This window comes from Haemaphysalis longicornis, unplaced genomic scaffold (assembly GCF_048455015.1).
Source record: "Haemaphysalis longicornis isolate Haplotype H1 unplaced genomic scaffold, Haemaphysalis longicornis Haplotype H1 scaffold_3, whole genome shotgun sequence".
Lineage (NCBI taxonomy): Eukaryota > Metazoa > Arthropoda > Arachnida > Ixodida > Ixodidae > Haemaphysalis > Haemaphysalis longicornis.
The window spans coordinates 189277462-189296892 of record NW_027526335.1 but is presented as its reverse complement, the minus strand read 5'-3'; the positions used below and the strand labels follow the sequence as shown (position 1 = coordinate 189296892).

At 45.6% G+C, this 19431-nt stretch overlaps 1 protein-coding gene across 1 annotated transcript in view; it reads left to right on the top strand.

Annotated features, from left to right (window-relative positions):
• Positions 1–637: 637 nt before the first annotated feature.
• The window catches only part of LOC144175895 (uncharacterized), a 101857-nt gene continuing 83063 nt past the window's right edge, over positions 638–19431 (top strand). The window contains exons 1-3 of the mRNA XM_077704959.1: positions 638–788; positions 4112–4242; positions 8496–8673. Coding sequence (XP_077561085.1) covers positions 4205–4242; positions 8496–8673 — 216 coding nt within the window. The 5' untranslated portion in view covers positions 638–788; positions 4112–4204. The remainder of the gene's footprint in view (positions 789–4111; positions 4243–8495; positions 8674–19431) is intronic.

Sequence of the window (19431 nt, the reverse complement as noted above, 5' to 3'; positions counted from 1 at the left end):
CCAATGCGCGACGGGGCACGTAAATTTGACAAACAAAACAATTCTATAGAAGGCTACTTCCGAACAAAACGGGCTGTCAGTTAGCGTGCGCTTTAATCCATTTCTTTAATCTTACCATAGAAAGTATGTACAGCTCTTTACGAATTCGACAGCTATTCGCGGAGGGGTTTGGAGTCAGTAACTTTACGGTTTGGTGCAACCACAGAAACACCTAGCTCGCACCGGTTTAATTTTAACTCGAAATTTACACTCCTATTTGTGTACTGCTTTGTTCAGCAGTAGAGAAGAAAAAACCGCTCAGAACATTTCGTCAAACTGCAGAAATCCTGCAGCGGGGCAAATTTTTGCCAGGTTTAGTACACACTACGTGCATTGGAAACGAAACCGAAACGTAGTGTAAATTAAGTAACAAAGTTTTATTCCGCCCACTGACGCAGATGAGATGTTCCGCCCACTGACGCATATGAAGAAAAAAAGGCATGTTTTGTTTACTTGTGGCAGTGAAACAGCACCGTAGCGGCTGATGGACAAACGCAGCTTCATGACACGCATGACATGCGCATGACTGCACATCAGAGATGCTTATGGCCGTACCAACGTACCATCAGCCATAGCAATCCGATATCCAGCCGCAGCCGAAAAGTCGCGGCACTCGCTGCTCGCCTCGCCGCATCAAGTTCACGTGCCGGAGTTGTTTTGTCAACAGCGGATTTCATAATCCCAGTTTTAAGTTTGGTACGCAGTCTTCAATGGGTTCTGCGTGGAGTCAACAACTGGACAAGCAAGCGGTAAACTTCAGCTGCCATTTGTCTCAGCAAACTTCATCGAGGCAGCATGTTGTCGCTCGACAAGGAGCGGCAACAGGTTAGATTAGGGGTCAGGTGAATGCCGCTGTAAGCGTTGACAGGCAGTTGTACTGAAGAACGCTTATCTTGAAACAGATTATTTTCCAATTTGACAAAAGCATGACAGCGCAAATTACACGTCGCAGCAGCGAATGGTCACGTGCGTCTCGGCTTGGTGCGTTGACAGGCTGAAGAACGCTTGTCTTGAAACAGAAGGTATCTTTTTTTTTGCTTGCTCAGAGCAGCTCTGAATAGTTCCAGGCAGCCCAAAACTGCTCCCGCCATAGATGTTCTATGGGCAAATAAAATACGGAGCTGCTTGGAGCTGCTCAGAGCTGCTTTGAGCAGGCAAAAATAAAAAAGAGACCAAGATTATTTTCCAATTTGACAAAAGCATGACAGCGCAAATTACACGTCGCAGCAGCGAGTGGTCACGTGCGTCTCGGCTTGGCGGTCGTAAGCGCTCATTCCGCTGGACGCTACTCCGTACGGCGCATGATAGTTTTTTTATTTTTCAAGCTTGATTACGCAGATCACGTGAGTCATCGTTACTAGGGGCCACTAAATAAGCTACGCTTTTATTTGTACAAGAGACCTGTGACACTAGTAGCGCAGCAAAAATCAGTCCACCCTGTTGCCGAACTCGGCAGGTTTTGAGTCGCAACCACGGCATTTGTTGGGCGTACAGTGGTGATCTCCCTAAGGGTGAACACGGGAGCGCGTGGCCGCCGGTACTATCAGAGCAGCCTACCATGCTCAGCGCGAACCATCACGCATGCGCCGTGCGTGCCGAGCGAGACTATTCTTTCAGCACGCGCACAGCGTCATCGGAGCGTCTCTGCGTCGTCTACTATGTTTATCGCGCGTGTAGCGGTGGATCTATCAGCCACTGTATGGATCAGTGAAACTACAATCCAGATGAAAAATGTTTCCGTGTGAGCGGTGATTCGTTCATTACCTCCAATACAGTGGTTTCGGCACAGCAGCGTACCTCGCCCACTTGTTTTAAACAGACTCAATACATCACGCAGATTTTAACAGCACTTTATTTTTGCAAGTGCTTACAAAAAGTCTTTTAAATGCATATAGTAGCACGCAATTCAAGGCTTCGACGGTGGTCACTCAAAGGTGGCGCAGGCGCTACGACCTTCATTCAATATGCAGAAGAAAACTATCATCCTTTACATTTTTATATTTGGGCGTTTTCATGCAAGAATCCAGGCATCGCGGATCAAAACAAGCTACCATTAGCCGACGAGACGCAACACAGCAGACGACGAGCAGACGCTCCGACGACGGGATGTGCGTGCTGAAAGCGAAATATCACTCGGGACGCACAGCGCATGCGTGATGTTTCGCGCTGCGCACGGTAGGCTGCTCTGATAGTACCGGTAGCCACACGCTCCTGTGTTCACCCTTAGCGAGATCACCACTGTACGAGTTAGAACCCTCGGCCGGCGCCTCATCCACCGTGACTTGCACTTCGCACAGCCCGGGTTGCTCTGGCGCACGCCGCAGCTTCGCTGCCACGGCTTCCTCATACGCTGCAGAAACAAAGCGTTATGTAATTCTGCCCTCATTCTCCCCGGGTTCGCGCTTGTTTAAGTTGGCAGGAAGGGAGATGCCAAAAAGCTTTCCCGTTATAGAAAAAAAAAGTGCACCTTGCCAAGTACCGCGTGCGTTATTAGACGGGGGGAATATTGCACCAAGCGCATTTGCTTCTAGAGTTTTATGACGTGTAGCATGAAGTGCAGGGGACTTGCGCTAGAAAGAGGCCACACAGGGGATGTCATCTTGCCAGTTCGGGCTCGGTTTGCATTAAAACACGCCCTGTATATATGAAGCCTAGGCTGGCTGACGCATAATTGGGGCTTTACTAGACTCGACTAACATCATACTGCGGTTGGAACAATGTTGTCACGGACATTCGAAATATTTGTGTGTTCCGCACCACCTATTTGCACAAAGATTTTGTGGAAAAAATGCATTTGTGGCCTTTTTTTTAAAAATTATAATCGTGAGAATACTTCGCTGCTTAATCGGAAATAAAATAAACCACATTTTACATTCGGCGGGTTAGCTTTTCTTGCTGGGTGCAGAATCGCTACCCCAGAAAATACCTTCATCTCTGTAAGTGACCACAGGTGCTTTTTTTGCTGCAGCAGTGGAAATATTGCCGTGGAAGACGTTCATAAGAGTTTGGTGATAGTGGCAATGTGGCGGGATGTTCTCACTATTTCCGCCTGTCTGCATGTGGGGAAAAAACTCATTAACAGATCAAATTGGGCTTGCAGTATCTCCTCAGGCACTGTCTCAACAATGTTTGAGGGCACTTATACAGTCGAGGACGCATATATTGCACTCCAAGGGGATCGTGAAGAAGTTCGATATGTCAATAATTCGAAATGTAAAATAGTCCAGTCCAAAGCTTATCTGGAATCTCTGCACATCACAGAGCTCTTCGAAGTCGCGACAAACGGTAACTTGCGGAGCAGCGTTTGACATATCGAATGTGCCCGTGATCAGGAGCTCGATACACGCGTACAACAGCGCCATATTTTTGCATGGGATTTCCAAGGGGACGTTCAGACTGTTCGCTATAGACAATAATTCGATATATGCGTGTTCAGTATATCTGTGTTCCGACTGTATGAGGAAGTTGAAGATGCCCTTGTGTCTTTAAAATTGGGCACTCTGGTATGAGGTTTCTTGGCATCCTCCACTGGTCATAACATTCCATAATAAATTCAGTTCAGTTTCATGAGAAAGTCTGGAGTAAAGATTGCAGTCTGAAGATATCGCCACAGTTGCCACCGCAGCATCATTTAGCTTGTGCCCCTAAGGGATGAAACTTGGAATGTGGCTTTGTGTGGGCTCAGGGCCTTGGCAAATCTGAACAAAAAATGTCTCTCACAGCAGCTTGAAGTAGCCACTTGGGCACTGCCTGCGTATAAACATTCTTTCAAGGGGAACACATTGTCGATTTTGTGATGTGTTTTCTGGTGCATAAGTGGTGTTCAGACTCGATGTTGGGATGGCTCTTCAATGATAGGCTGAGCAGATAGATGAAAGTTCACTGCTCCTGCCGTCTAACTCGTCAACCCAGAGTGAAGTTCTTTTTTGTTTTTTGAGACATCTCTTCATTCTCTTCTTGACTTTATCTTTGGACAACTTTTTGCTTTTAGTGCAGAATAATTTCTCCTCAACCCGAAATTTGTCCCCACAGGGTGAAATGGCACTTTTTTTTTTTGCCTTTTTGTGTGCAGCGCAGAGGACGAGCCACCCTTTGGCGGAGTTCAGTTCTCAAGTGACGTTGGCGCTTTCCCAGTGCTTCCAGGCCACATGCAACGGTGGCACCAATGGAACTTTGCAGCACTGGCACGCTTTGGGCCGCAATGTAAGCTGTTGCTTTTGTACTTTACCACCTTTATGTTCCTCTCGTATTCCCCATGACGATTCATTCAGTGCCTAAGAAGCTATTTTGGTGACCACCGCGTGTGCTGATGCGTGGGTGGAATGTCGCTTCTTTTGAGTTTGCTGGGTTGCGTGAGGAGGAATACGCATTTATTTGCGGTCAGCCTCCCATGTACAGGAGGCCGTGAGCATTCACTGAATCCAGGGCTCGCGTTACCAGAGCTTGTTTCAGCTTAGCTGGTCAACACAGACTCCCACTGCTCGTGGGTTTTTTGAGCAGCAGACGAGATGGTGTGTTGTGACAGGTGGGGTGCAGTGTGGGCAGTTAGGTGAAAAGAGGGATCCTGGGGTGTGTGAGAGGACTGGGGGGGTTGTGAAAGGTTTCGGTTGGCAGGCTGCAGAGTATGTGTGCTTGACAGCTTAGCAGTGAGGGATGTGGGGGAGGATATGTTCTTGTGCATGTAGTGGGGGAGTATAGAGTTGTGAATAGGGTCAATGGGAGTGGGTGGTTCTGTGCTGCTCAGACTGTGTCGTCTTGAAGTTGAGGATGCCCGGAATTGAAGTTGGCGGGCAGTGGCATGTGCTGCATTGTTCAAAGGGCCTGTGGCCCAGAATGTGAGAATTTCGATGTCTCCTCCTTGGAAGATTTTGGAGGATGGGTAGAGCCTTGGGTGGTGCTAATCCAGCTTGGTATATAGGCAACGGGTGTATTAGAGTGTGACTTTTGTGTGGTATGGTTGATCGCAGTGGTGCAAGCTATGGCCATTGCCTCTGCAGGTTTAACAGATAGGTTTAACAAGTATGAAGTTGCTGTGCAATGTCTTCTTTTGCTGTGAGCACAGCTAGAGTTTTTGGGGTCTTAACGATTCTGTGTGATGTATAGAGGCCGAATTTTTTTGGCATTAAAAAAGCACATTTTAGGCGTCTAAAATCGGCAGGCAAAACTACGTTTTAGGCCTCCAACGTTGTCAATATAGGCATCAAAAATTTTACATAAATGGAAATAATTTCTACCAACGACGTCTACAACGTGTATCTACGACAGGGAAACCAATAATGTTATTCTTTATGATGGCACACAGATGCCAACAGTTAAACGTACCCATTGAATTGTCCCATACAACGGTCGAATTCTACAAGCACACTGCTCGCATTCGTGTTCAGTAGCCTCTCTCTCTTGCTCGAGCATCCCATATACAGAAAAAGACATGAAAAAGAATACCTGAGGGCTGTAAACACTGATTAAAAGAATGAAGGAATCTCGCACTAACACGTAAGACTTGAAGGTAGCGAAGCTATTGGCAACCTTCACGATCATCAGGACGGTTTAGGCCCACGATTGCAGCTGATTTGCTTCTTCTTCGCTGCCGCAACGACCTTCACTGCATCAGTTTCCTTCTTTTTTTTTTTTTTGGAAGTGGTAATCCTTTGACATCACCTTGGCATGGCGTACGCTGTGACGTGTCCTTCTCGTTCTAGGAAGTTTGGCCAAGATTACAGCGAACGGTGGATTTCTTGTTTCGCCAATCTTGGCCAATCTCCCCCCAAGTGGGTATGGTCGGCATTTTCTCGGTACTCTTAAAGGGACATGCTGCTCCAAACAACTTTTTTTTTAATAATGAAGTTAGGAGGCTGAAATTTTCACATCTTGTAGAGATTGAGCTCCTCTGGTCATATATGCAATCAGATTTTGAATAGCTGCTCCGGATAAAATGTTATGCAGCATGACTTGCAGAAAAATGGTTTTTTTGTGCACACTTTCTTTTGTAGTAAAAAATTTTCCTGAAGCTTTTAAAATAGCCTAGGTAGTTTCTTAGAATCTGCAGAGTGCACAAATCTACCTGAAAGAGCCTCATCATCATTTTCCTCACCACAAAAAAAAAATGACTGGTAGTGTGCCTTTTCTTGTTCTGTATATTTTTGTTTTATGACCGTCAGAAATATCTAAGGACACAAATTGCATAATGAACAAGATTTGTGCACTCTACGTGTTATAATGAACATCTGTGCAAAATTTCATCGTGATACAACAACTTAAGTGGGAAAATAAGTGTGCACAAACTCAGAAAACGGGCAAAAACATCAAACTGAGAAAAACGCAATTGAAAGTTTATTTCTTTGGCAGATTCAGAAATTCTTGCTCAAACAACATGAAACTTGGTGGGGATATAGTCTGAAATGTCCACATTGAGGTACTAAAACTAGAACGCTCCTGCTGCATAAGTTGCACCCTCAGGGTTCTTGCGGGTGGAGTCCTCGGTACAGGCCCATTTCACCAGGCTGTGGCGATGGGACCTAGCTGCAGCAGTCAGCCTGGCAGACATCTGCCGGATCCTCCGCTGGTCACTTGCACTGCTTAGTCTAACCAGTTCTTCTGAAGGGAAGATTCCCAGTTCTTGGAGAACTTGCTCAAAGCTAGTGTGGCCCCTGTTGAACCACAACACCGGGAGAGCAGTGGCAGTCTCCACTACAGTGAACTGCAGGTTGTACGATACCGTCTTGTGCCATATGCACAGTGCTGCTTCTGTCTCCATGGATGAGTAGTCATTTTTTTCACACACAGGGGCATGAAAGGCTTGCCACACTTCCTCCTCTTGCTAATCAAGCTTTTGGGGGTGGCTGCAATCTTGACAGTAGTTTGACAGCACCTCAAAATCCAGGCAGAGACCAGTGTCGAGAGAAATGGCAGTGCCAACACAGTTCTGGCTTTTGTGTCCTCGTTTCTGCCAAGTACAATCAAACATCGCACTGACGTCAGTCTGACCAGTTTGCAACACAGTTACTTGCCTTGCTTCAGCATGGTTGTCAGAGACGACTTCTGTGGCCGCGGCATGAACTTTACTTTCTTGGCAATGTTGTGGAACGTCTTTTGGTGCAGTGGTTTTGGTAGACCAAGAATAGCACAAAACTTGCACAGCTGATCGTGTCCGATGCCAACCGCGCGTGCAGCGAGTACCGCTTTCACATTGATGGCGAAACTATCACGGGGACTTACTTCCCCTGGGAGCTCCCAAAACAAGTGGGAAGAAATATTATTTTTTTATTTTTTACGCGGAGATACGAAGCTGGCAAGCGGTTTGATTGAGAGAAGAAGGCTTTGTCTACCTCTCTCAAGTGACTGAAATGGCGGCCAGCCGCGCTGCCGTGCAGCAAAAACTCTCCAAGACCCGAAATTCGGCTTGATTGCGTGATTTCTAGGCTTACCGCGAGTCATTCAGACACGATTTTCACTAAGTTCTCGTTCGTATTTCGTTTTCTTTTTTTTTACCATGAAAGAGGGATAGTCAAAGATGATAATGCAAGTGAAAACAAAAAAACAACATATTTCGAAAAAATGGCGATTTTTTGACCCGCGTGTCCCCTTAACTGCAGGAATGAAAAATTATGATTTGATAAACAGCTTCACCATTGAATTAAGTCTGCCTGACGCAATTTAAGTGTGACACAACAAAAACAAAGATAAAACTTGAGAGACGGCGATTTATGAAAAATTGACATGCTCTTACATGAGGCTGTTAAGTACAACAGGTACAACTCTGGCAATTTTCTCATATACATTGATGTTATCCGAATTGCTCAGGCAAGACGTCCCAACGTGACCCAATAAATACATTTCAATGTGTGTTTAAAGAGAATTTTCAAACAGTGTAGAGCAGCCAAACTGTTTTTTTGATGGAAAAGCGCGTCTTAGAGCCCAGCCCGTCGGTAGTGTGAATGTTTGGCTGTAAGGAAATGCAGCTGCCGTGCAGACAAACTTCATGAAACGCTTCCATGTTCCAAATGTGTGTAGTGACCTGGACGTTGCTCCAAGCATTTGTGTTAGTCATGCAGTGGTCTGGTGGGCTATTTTAAACTATTCAAGAAAGCGAGTTATTGCAAAGGTGCTCAGATTTAACGAAAAAGTGTGGAAAAGTGAACAAAAAGAAAATAAAAAGTGAACCAGAGTGTAAAAAGTGAACCAGAGTGTAAAGAGTGGCAACACGCAGATGACAGGATGGAGGAAGCGATAAAGGACAGTGGGAGTGACTGACAAAGGAGACTGGCAGGTTATCATTGGCAGCAGCAGCCAATGGCATTCTTCTATAAAAGGGGGGTAACGCGGGCCTGTTGATACGTAATGCTTAAAGAGGAAAACAGCGCTAAACACAGGACAAAGGGGAGACTAGACGCACACAGCGCTGACTGCCAACTAAAGTTCTATTGAAAAGAAAGGGGGCTTTTAAACACTTTTTTCAGAAGGAGATGTGGGGGCCAAGCCCCTCCAATCGGGCCGAGGAGGCGCTGCCGACGTCCTCCTCCTTGGTGGGGCGAGGGCTATCATCGCGCGCCTCCCTCCTCTCCCTACGAGGCGACGGGGGATGCGCGCAGGAGACTCCCCGCAGAGACCGCCCTTGGGACGCGCAGCGATCGCACGGTACGTAACTGCCCTTCAGCCACTTCTAGCCGTTTCTTGCATTGGCCGTTGTTTCCCACTTCCGTGGGTCACGGCACCCACCGTGTCGATTTGCGCATGCCTTGATTTGCGTCAGTGCGTTTATCTAGGATGTCCGGCGAGCCTCCGCGGGCATATTCCACTCATTGGTGGGTTGCCCCCGCGTCTGCGATGTGACGGCTTGCGCCGTCTAGGGTCAGCGGACGAGCGCCGATGCCGCCTGGTCGAGTCCAGTGGCTTGAAATGGGTAGCGGCCACAGAGAGCCCCCTTCCCCTATGTCAGCGAGCGTTGCGGGACGCTAACTGCTGCCCGACTACGGGCTGGGCACACGCTGACGGCTGTATATGCCCCAGGGGCTAGGTGCGTAGTGCAGTGTAGTGTTTGTATCGTGGTTGTCCGCGTAATAAACCCCTGTACTATGGAAGGTATCGCTTCCCTGTGAAGTGACTGACAACGTACACTCTCAGCGAGAGTCGTGGCTCGCTCTCGAACCCGTTGTGGGTAGAGTCTCTCGGCAGGGCAGTTCGGTGCTGCACGAGAGCAGTGAGAATAACGACGGCGAGTTTTTCTACTATTCTATTCTGTTCCTTGGTGCTAATGGCAAGGATTAAGGATAGAGGAAGTGCCCACAGAACATATACAAAAAATAGATATGGCAGTTATGAAGCGAGATACCTAATCCCCTTGTCCATTAAATCCAACGAAGGACTGCCGATTCGATCTTTTCCCCTTTGGTGTATGACTGGTGCTTTGAATATCTCGCATGCATTGTTCTCAGTATCACCTTAGTATGGCAACTCTCAAAGGCCGGCGTGCACCCACTGCGCTTTGAACAGTGCGAAGCAAGGTGCCCGTGCCCTGTTTTAGGCAGTACGCGTGCTCCCTTAGGCGATCATTGATGCACCGTCCTGTCTGGCCGACAGAGGACCGGCCGCTTGACGGTTCGATTTCATACACCACACCTACGCTGCAGTTGACGTAACGTTTGGCACGCTTTACATTGCAGCTGGCTTTTCATTCTCAGTTATTCACGGCACGGCACAGACTACCAAGCCAATTTGGTGCAGAAAAAACCGCTACAAGTGTTTTTTTTCTGCAGCAAATAAGCTTGGTAGTCTGTGCCGTGCCGTGCCTGTACCCCCACTCGAGCGGCCGCTTTCTCAATCCTGAGCAACACCTGATGAGCTTGCGGGATAACGGCGGTTCCACGACGGGGTTCCTCAGGTTGGGATTTGCTCCCAGCACTCTTGCGGTTTTCTAACAGCAGCATTTCTGCGAGGCTACGAAGCAGCCCATCAGGGTATCCAGCTGAGCGCAGCCTCTGAACTTGGTTCTGAAGGCTGGGCTCAGTCAAGTGGGTACATGAGCCAAACAACACATTTTTCATTGCAGAAAGAGCAATGCCCCTTTTTACAGCTTTTGAGTGTGCAGAGGTAAAGGGCAGCATGCCCTTAACTTGACCGTGGGGAGTATTGCCAGCAAACGTGATCAGCTTGAAAGCTAAGCATGCGATCAAGGAACCTCAACTCAGAGGTAGACAAGAGTTTCTCGGGTTATGGTGTACTGACCAAGTGTGGTGCTAAAAACTGAAAAAAAAAATGGCATTGGCACACTGGTGATACTGCTCACATGGGGACACAAAGGTCGGTAGGAAATCATCGACATAGCGAATCATCGGCATTGCAGCATTGGAGGTTCACATCCAAGGTGCGGTCCAAGTTGGCCAACGAAATGTCACTTAGAACTGGTGCCACGCAGGAACCAATACAAACACCAGTTTTTTTGCACATAGTGATCACTTTGCACTTCCACCAGTGAAGAATTCTGGTAGACCCTTAGCAAATCGAGAAACCTGCTTATGGTTGTACTACAGGAGTTCTGAAAAGGCACTGGCCCGTACCTGTCAATGGCCTCCTCGACAGCATCGATAAGGTCTTGTTGAGGCAGTGAATAGTAAAGGTCCTTTATGTCTACCGACAACGCTGTCACTTTCTGCGCGTCCAGTGTCTCCAGGAACGTGGCGACTTCACGTGCAGACCTTACGAGGTAGGGGTTGTCGAAAGGTAGCAGGGACAGGGATGCCTGAAAGAATGCTCCCAATTGTCGCTGCCAAGTCCCCTCTTTTGGTTACGATAGCCCGGAACGAGCAGCCTTCTTTGTGGGTTTTCGCTGCGACGAAAATCTTGAGCGAAAGGCCCCCTCCTTTATGAACTCCGCCAAATGTGTGAGGACGCCTTCCTCGCATCTTTATACTAGCCGGCCGGATACTGGCCTTGCCGAAGTGGCAGAGGTCACCCTGTCGTCGTAGCTCGAAGAGGGCAAGACGGCAAAACCACCCTCTTTGTCCGACAGGAACAGTCTGAAATTCTATCACGAAGGAGTTTCACCCCATTGGTAGGGTCCACCCTTCGCAGTGTACTCGTCGGCAGACCTTCCACTACCTTAAGGATGCATAGAGCATATTCGTTCGCTGGAGGCAGCCCTTGCAGCTGCTGTCCGTACAAGTCCAAAGTTGGCAGTCAGCGCTGCTTGTGTCTAGTCTTCCCTTTGTACTGTCTTTAGCGCTGTTCCTCTCTTCAAGCGTTCTGCTGGTTGAGCCAGTTATTGCAAACACGCTTTAAGAAATGCAGAGTATTAACAACATGAAATAATAGCTGCTGTGTATTTGCAGGATATAGGTAAACTAATTCTAACTTGGGACCTTCGCTTTCTCCAAGCCAAATCGTCATCCGTAGTTTTTTAGTGACGATGTCTGGCAGCGCTTCCCTGAAGAGCATCACGGCTTCGTGTTACTCAACCCACCCAGCCTCGCAGTACCTGTGAAGGCATGAAAATGGGCGCGGTGAAAACTCGACGTGCTCCTTGAGAACATAGCAGAATATAGCTTTTTTTTTTCTTTTTTGAGGAGCTTCTGAAGTACAAACATGCGGATGTCGCTTACTTTAGACTCATCGTACAAGCAAAGGTTTATTGAATGCAAAGAGCATACACTGCTAAAGGATACGCTTCGCGAATTGGGGCCTGCGCTCCACGAAATGAACCACTCATGACAACGGCTCCATCATAGCCTTGACCTCTCAAACAGTCAAGATCTAGAACGAGGTGAACAAGCTCAGTTTTTAGCGTTTTCGCTGGACCTGATCCACTGAGGTCCGTAAGTGGAACAAAAGCGAGATAATATTCTTTGATGTCTATCGTTTCATGCTCCACGTACCATACACACAGGGAGAACTGCTCAGTGTGCATGTTGTCAGCGGTGCCATCGGTGCCACTTGTTCACAGCTTGAACGAGTCCACCTTGTATTTGCTTGCCGATTATCACAATCAACTCATTTTGAATCGTTGGGCTTGCGTAGAGGGCATTTCCTCCAAAATATTTTATGTGCTCGACAAGAGTCTGATCACCCTCCTCGCACTGTAGTGCAGCAATGCTTTAAAATATCAGTCATTTTTTGCAGTTTCTTCCAGTGTAAGCCTGCTGGCATCTCTGTCCTGAGTGCGATTTCTTGCGGGCCTCCTCAAATAAGAACTGTTTTGATAATTGTCTGCAGTTTTGCCTTGTTTTTTTTTTCTCATTCAATCTTCGCTTGCTTGTTCAGCTGAAGAGTGCTGTCTGTTCTTCCATGAGTCACTTCCAAAAATGACTGTGCCACAGTTGTTGCATCTTTGTGCTACTCTCTTTTTGCTTGGTTTTCTAATCAAGTGTGCTTATCCCCTCCACATCGTAAAGGGTGAAGCGACAAGGCTCTACGCAGTTTCATGAGAACCTTTGTCTCTTCTGGATTTCTTAGAAAATAGTACGCAGACCTTGCAGAAGGTGCCTTTTTGTACGTCTAAGTGTAGGCAAGCCACAGGAAACGCGGATGCCAGTTCAGCTGGAATTCTCGCCTTTTCCCGCCATTTGATACAGTAACCTCAGTCATGCCTACAAGAAGCTGTCCACGTGCTCTTGTAGACAGGTCTTTTGTGTACAGACATGTCTCGTCGATATGGACGCCTCCGTTCCCCAGAAAAATCGTCCATAATGTGAGGTGTCCATAATAACGAATCAAGGTCAGAAACACAAGCGTTAAGGAACGCATGCTAAAGAGGTCTCACTTTTGAAGTGGGATATTTCTTTTTTCAGCTGAGCGAAAAGCTCGGTCCGTTCACGCTTAGCACCACCCAGTGCCTCCGCCGAACTGACCAGAGAAGCTAGCGTGCTAGCGAGAAGGTCGTGCTAGCTATCTTCATGGCTGGAGAATGACGGTGCGTGTCGTAGAAAAAGACCGCGATTTGTTCTTGCTTCCCTGCATCGACCATTTTGTTTGCGTGTAAAAGGAATATCTGAACTTTTTTCCAGTGCCGCCGTATTTATTTTCACGGCGGCCACTGACAACGTCGACTGCTTCTTGAGCGGTGGCAGCTCGCAAGTAGCAGATGACGCGCTGTCGCCTGATGACGCAATGCGCGTGACGAGAGTTGTACTCTCCCGCAATGCGCGTGCGCGCTGTTTCCGTGAAGCGCCGTTAGGATGCTCTAGTAGTAGCTCACGACACTCGCTCCCGTGTTCCCACTAAGTGTTGCCGCCATAGTACATACAGAGGTAAAATGGGCCCGACAAAGCCTACAGGTGGGCTCTCAGAGCTGCGCAAAAAGTCTCAGCACCCGAATGTGGCTGACAGACGTTCTTTCTTTGGTGGCAAAATGCATTCACACAAAACATTTACTTCAATCAGCCCCCCCCTCCACCCCTTACAGCAGTGCAGCTCAGATTCACGCAGTTTTTTCCCCTAAAGATGGAAGGTTTGTAAACACCTGCAGCATAAACATACCCCGTGTCATCGATGCCGTGCATAATCGGCAGGTGGCTTGCCCCATCCAAGTCATTCTGATTTTTAGAACGCGTGGCCATTTTGTCTGCCACTGCACCGACCGTTTGTGTGGCTGGTGACGTGGAGCGAGTTGGTGGTCCACCTCCTGAAAAGCAATGTGTAACACACAGCTGTCAGTGCAGAAAGACATCGAGTGAACACGAGCATTGAAATGGCTCTGACACCCAGCACTGTGGGAAATAGAGACACGTGTATATGTTACCTTCAGTGATCACACTGTAGACCTCTCTTTGAAACTGCAGCAAACAATGGTTGCGGGTGTAAATGTGAAAGCTCTATTTTAATCTGCCAGGGCTGCTGTGCTGTTCTTCAGGCAGGCCTCCATGTATTGCAGTATGCTGTGGTTTTGTATTACTGCCCGTAAGCGGTCAGGGCTTGGGTGATGAAAGATTATTTTCCAGGGTTCTAAAGATCCACATACAAGACGAGGTTCACTCAATCTGGCAATAACAAGATTCTGGCTCACATTTCCTGCAGTGCACATTATGTTGGGTGTTTAACACGTGCGTTTATTAAAAAAATTTATACACAGTGATTGAAGTGAGGTTTATTTCTCAATGTCAAAGAACTTACAATAAGAAATTTACAAATGTGGTATGCTCAAGCGGGCTGTTTGAACAAAAATCAGGTACTACATGACGTTCACATCTTTGAGGAACGGCCTACATTATTTTGCATGAGAAGAAAACGTGCGTAAACGTTACAGTAAAAAAAAAAAAGAACAACCTTTGCATTCACAAGGGGCCCCAAATGTAATAAATCTATCGATAGCGCATGAGGTTCAACGAAGTTGCGAATGTGTCACTTACCTGTCTTGAACTATTGCCGCTTAATAACACGGGAATCCTCCCCCTTCCACTGCTGCTTCTTTAAATTATTCCAGCACTTCTTCGGCTGCACCGCATCCCGTTTTGTAATGCCGAACACGGAGTTGGTCTTTTGCCACTTCTTCTCAACAAGTGGCCGTCGCTGCGACTGACGCCATGTCAATCTTCTCGCACTCTAAACGGCTCCTGCGCTGTATTACCAGTGAAGTCAAAAGTGCCTTCTCATCAACTGTGCCCTGTGGTGTGACTTCACCACGCTTTTTGCTCTTGGATCTCGCTCATTTCAACACTAGATCTGAACAAGGGGAGAGATCCCAGTTGGGCTGACGTCATGTTTGACACCCAAACGCTAAAACAGCGTTGCGAATGCTTGACCCAGTGCTACACTTAGGGCTACGGCTTGCGTCGGGTGCTTTTCGCACTAGCCCTGTCGAGAGTCTGTATGTCGAGTGTAATAAGTGGAGCCTTGAGAACCAACGGACGTACATAGACTTACTTTATGCTTTTAAACTTTCATCGCTGAATAACCATCCTTTTTATCCTGTCTTTAACGACACATCCACATCTGTGCTTTTTGTAAATCGCCCATCCGTTCCTCTGCCCTTTTCACTTGGAGTGAGAGAGCGAGCCTCGGATCTCAGCGCTTCATTTTTAGATGGGTACAGATCATCCTTTTCAGACATTTTACCTCCTTGGAAAGTTCGTCCTGTGTCCTCCGAGCTTTCTTTTATGAAACTTGACAAAAATCGGGTACCGCGAGCTGCAATACTGCAGCACTTTCTGTCTCTGCAGTTTAAATACCCACTTGCAGAATTTTACAGTGACGCGTCTAAAACCTCCACTATGGTCTCCTGCGCTGCTCGTGGTCCGAATTTCAGTGCAGCCAGAACCATGAGCGTCCACACAATTTTTTCAGCAGAAGCATATGGAATTTTACTGATTGTACGACACATACTTGAAAATCAAATTCCGAAGTCTATCATCTACACAGATTCCTTGAGTGTTGTTCGCGCACTGTCATCGCATACACGCCCCAAAAACCACATATTTAATCTTGTATTTAACACTATCATGTCTGTGTATGCGCAGAAGCATCAGCTGCTCCTCTGCTGGGTCCCAGGACACGCTGGGATTGCTGGGAACGAGTTGGCAGACGAGAGGGCCGCTGCTGCTGCACTCAGGAACACTGTAGACATAACAATTGTACCATATACAGACCTCAAGCCACACATAAGACAACACTTGCGTAGAACATGGCAAGCACAGTGGAGTGAACAGACAGATAACAAGTTACACGTTGTAAAACCACGCTTGGGACCACACACCACTGACACGCAACAGACACACAGAAGTCGCCTTGGGTAGGCTGCGGATAGGGCACACCCATGCAATGCACTCATATCTGCTGACGGGATCTTCTAGACCCCAGTGCAGCAGGTGCGGAGAGGCCCTATCTGTAGTGCACATACTAATCACATGCAAGGCACTTCACACAACACGACACAAACACTTCAGAGAACTCTACAGACAACGTATTCCCCTACATCCATCGCTGTTTCTAGGTGACGATGCCATGGTTTCCGTGAAACGTGTGTTTGAGTACTTGTCAGACGTCAAGTTTTTAAACCTCATTTCCTATCACGCATAATCAAACGTGGCCCTATACACCAGCCATCACCATTGCCGTTAATTGATTTTATTGTTATTCTGGCTTTAGTAGCCACTATTTTCTTTTAGATACTTTTGTTTGGCGCTCTTTGCCCCAGGTGGCCTTGCGCCAAAAAACTCCAACCATCATCATACACCCAAACGCGCACAAGTCAAGGATGCCTGCGCCCAGGCTGCTAGATGAAATTTCCAATATACCGATAACCTCCTTACAACAGACCTTGATATAGTGAACATGATTTCAGCCTACTGTAAAAGAAGCATGAACTGCTATTGAAATACTGTTGCTACAGACTGACGGAATCATGTACGAAGTCTGTTATAACGAGAGTTCAGACTTTTCAACTGTTAAAAACAAAACAATCAGTATAAGTATGCCGGTCATTTTTCAGGATAGTTACATCTCAAACAGGTTGGTAATTACAGCCCACAAACCTTTAGAATGACTGGGGTTTTCCAGCGTTTTTCACCCTCCCGTGACGCTGTGAAGTACATCACACAATATTTATTTATTCATTTATTATACCTTACAGGCCCATTGAAGAGCGTTGAGTAAGGGGGGTTACATTTTTGAAAAAAAAAAAAATAGTACGAAGTCTGTTATAACGAGAGTTCAGACTTTTCAACTGTTAAAAACAAAACAATCAGTATAAGTATGCCGGTCATTTTTCAGGATAGTTACATCTCAAACAGGTTGGTAATTACAGCCCACAAACCTTTAGAATGACTGGGTTTTTCCAGCGTTTTTCACCCTCCCGTGACGCTGTGAAGTACATCACACAATATTTATTTATTCATTTATTATACCTTACAGGCCCATTGAAGAGCATTGAGTAAGGGGGGTTACATTTTTGAAAAAAAAAAATAGTACGAAGTCTGTTATAACGAGAGTTCAGACTTTTCAACTGTTAAAAACAAAACAATCAGTATAAGTATGCCGGTCATTTTTCAGGATAGTTACATCTCAAACAGGTTGGTAATTACAGCCCACAAACCTTTAGAATGACTGGGGTTTTCCAGCGTTTTTCACCCTCCCGTGACGCTGTGAAGTACATCACACAATATTTATTTATTCATTTATTATACCTTACAGGCCCATTGAAGAGCATTGAGTAAGGGGGGTTACATTTTTGAAAAAAAAAAAAATAGTACGAAGTCTGTTATAACGAGAGTTCAGACTTTTCAACTGTTAAAAACAAAACAATCAGTATAAGTATGCCGGTCATTTTTCAGGATAGTTACATCTCAAACAGGTTGGTAATTACAGCCCACAAACCTTTAGAATGACTGGGGTTTTCCAGCGTTTTTCACCCTCCCGTGACGCTGTGAAGTACATCACACAATATTTATTTATTCATTTATTATACCTTACAGGCCCATTGAAGAGCATTGAGTAAGGGGGGTTACATTTTTGAAAAAAAAAAATAGTACGAAGTCTGTTATAACGAGAGTTCAGACTTTTCAACTGTTAAAAACAAAACAATCAGTATAAGTATGCCGGTCATTTTTCAGGATAGTTACATCTCAAACAGGTTGGTAATTACAGCCCACAAACCTTTAGAATGACTGGGGTTTTCCAGCGTTTTTCACCCTCCCGTGACGCTGTGAAGTACATCACACAATATTTATTTATTCATTTATTATACCTTACAGGCCCATTGAAGAGCGTTGAGTAAGGGGGGTTACATTTTTGAAAAAAAAAAAAATAGTACGAAGTCTGTTATAACGAGAGTTCAGACTTTTCAACTGTTAAAAACAAAACAATCAGTATAAGTATGCCAGTCATTTTTCAGGATAGTTACATCTCAAACAGGTTGGTAATTACAGCCCGCAAACCTTTATATGACTGGGGTTTTCCAGCGTTTTTCACCCTCCCGTGACGCTGTGAAGTACATCACACAATATTTATTTATTCATTTATTATACCTTACAGGCCCATTGAAGAGCATTGAGTAAGGGGGGTTACATTTTTGAAAAAAAAAAATAGTACGAAGTCTGTTATAACGAGAGTTCAGACTTTTCAACTGTTAAAAACAAAACAATCAGTATAAGTATGCCGGTCATTTTTCAGGATAGTTACATCTCAAACAGGTTGGTAATTACAGCCCGCAAACCTTTATATGACTGGGGTTTTCCAGCGTTTTTCACCCTCCCGTGACGCTGTGAAGTACATCACACAATATTTATTTATTCATTTATTATACCTTACAGGCCCATTGAAGAGCATTGAGTAAGGGGGGTTACATTTTTGAAAAAAAAAAAAATAGTACGAAGTCTGTTATAACGAGAGTTCAGACTTTTCAACTGTTAAAAACAAAACAATCAGTATAAGTATGCCAGTCATTTTTCAGGATAGTTACATCTCAAACAGGTTGGTAATTACAGCCCGCAAACCTTTATATGACTGGGGTTTTCCAGCGTTTTTCACCCTCCCGTGACGCTGTGAAGTACATCACACAATATTTATTTATTCATTTATTATACCTTACAGGCCCATTGAAGAGCATTGAGTAAGGGGGGTTACATTTTTGAAAAAAAAAAAATAGTACGAAGTCTGTTATAACGAGAGTTCAGACTTTTCAACTGTTAAAAACAAAACAATCAGTATAAGTATGCCAGTCATTTTTCAGGATAGTTACATCTCAAACAGGTTGGTAATTACAGCCCGCAAACCTTTATATGACTGGGGTTTTCCAGCGTTTTTCACCCTCCCGTGACGCTGTGAAGTACATCACACAATATTTATTTATTCATTTATTATACCTTACAGGCCCATTGAAGAGCATTGAGTAAGGGGGGTTACATTTTTGAAAAAAAAAAAATAGTACGAAGTCTGTTATAACGAGAGTTCAGACTTTTCAACTGTTAAAAACAAAACAATCAGTATAAGTATGCCAGTCATTTTTCAGGATAGTTACATCTCAAACAGGTTGGTAATTACAGCCCGCAAACCTTTATATGACTGGGGTTTTCCAGCGTTTTTCACCCTCCCGTGACGCTGTGAAGTACATCACACAATATTTATTTATTCATTTATTATACCTTACAGGCCCATTGAAGAGCATTGAGTAAGGGGGGTTACATTTTTGAAAAAAAAAAAATAGTACGAAGTCTGTTATAACGAGAGTTCAGACTTTTCAACTGTTAAAAACAAAACAATCAGTATAAGTATGCCAGTCATTTTTCAGGATAGTTACATCTCAAACAGGTTGGTAATTACAGCCCGCAAACCTTTAGAATGACTGGGGTTTTCCAGCGTTTTTCACCCTCCCGTGACGCTGTGAAGTACATCACACAATATTTATTTATTCATTTATTATACCTTACAGGCCCATTGAAGAGCATTGAGTAAGGGGGGTTACATTTTTGA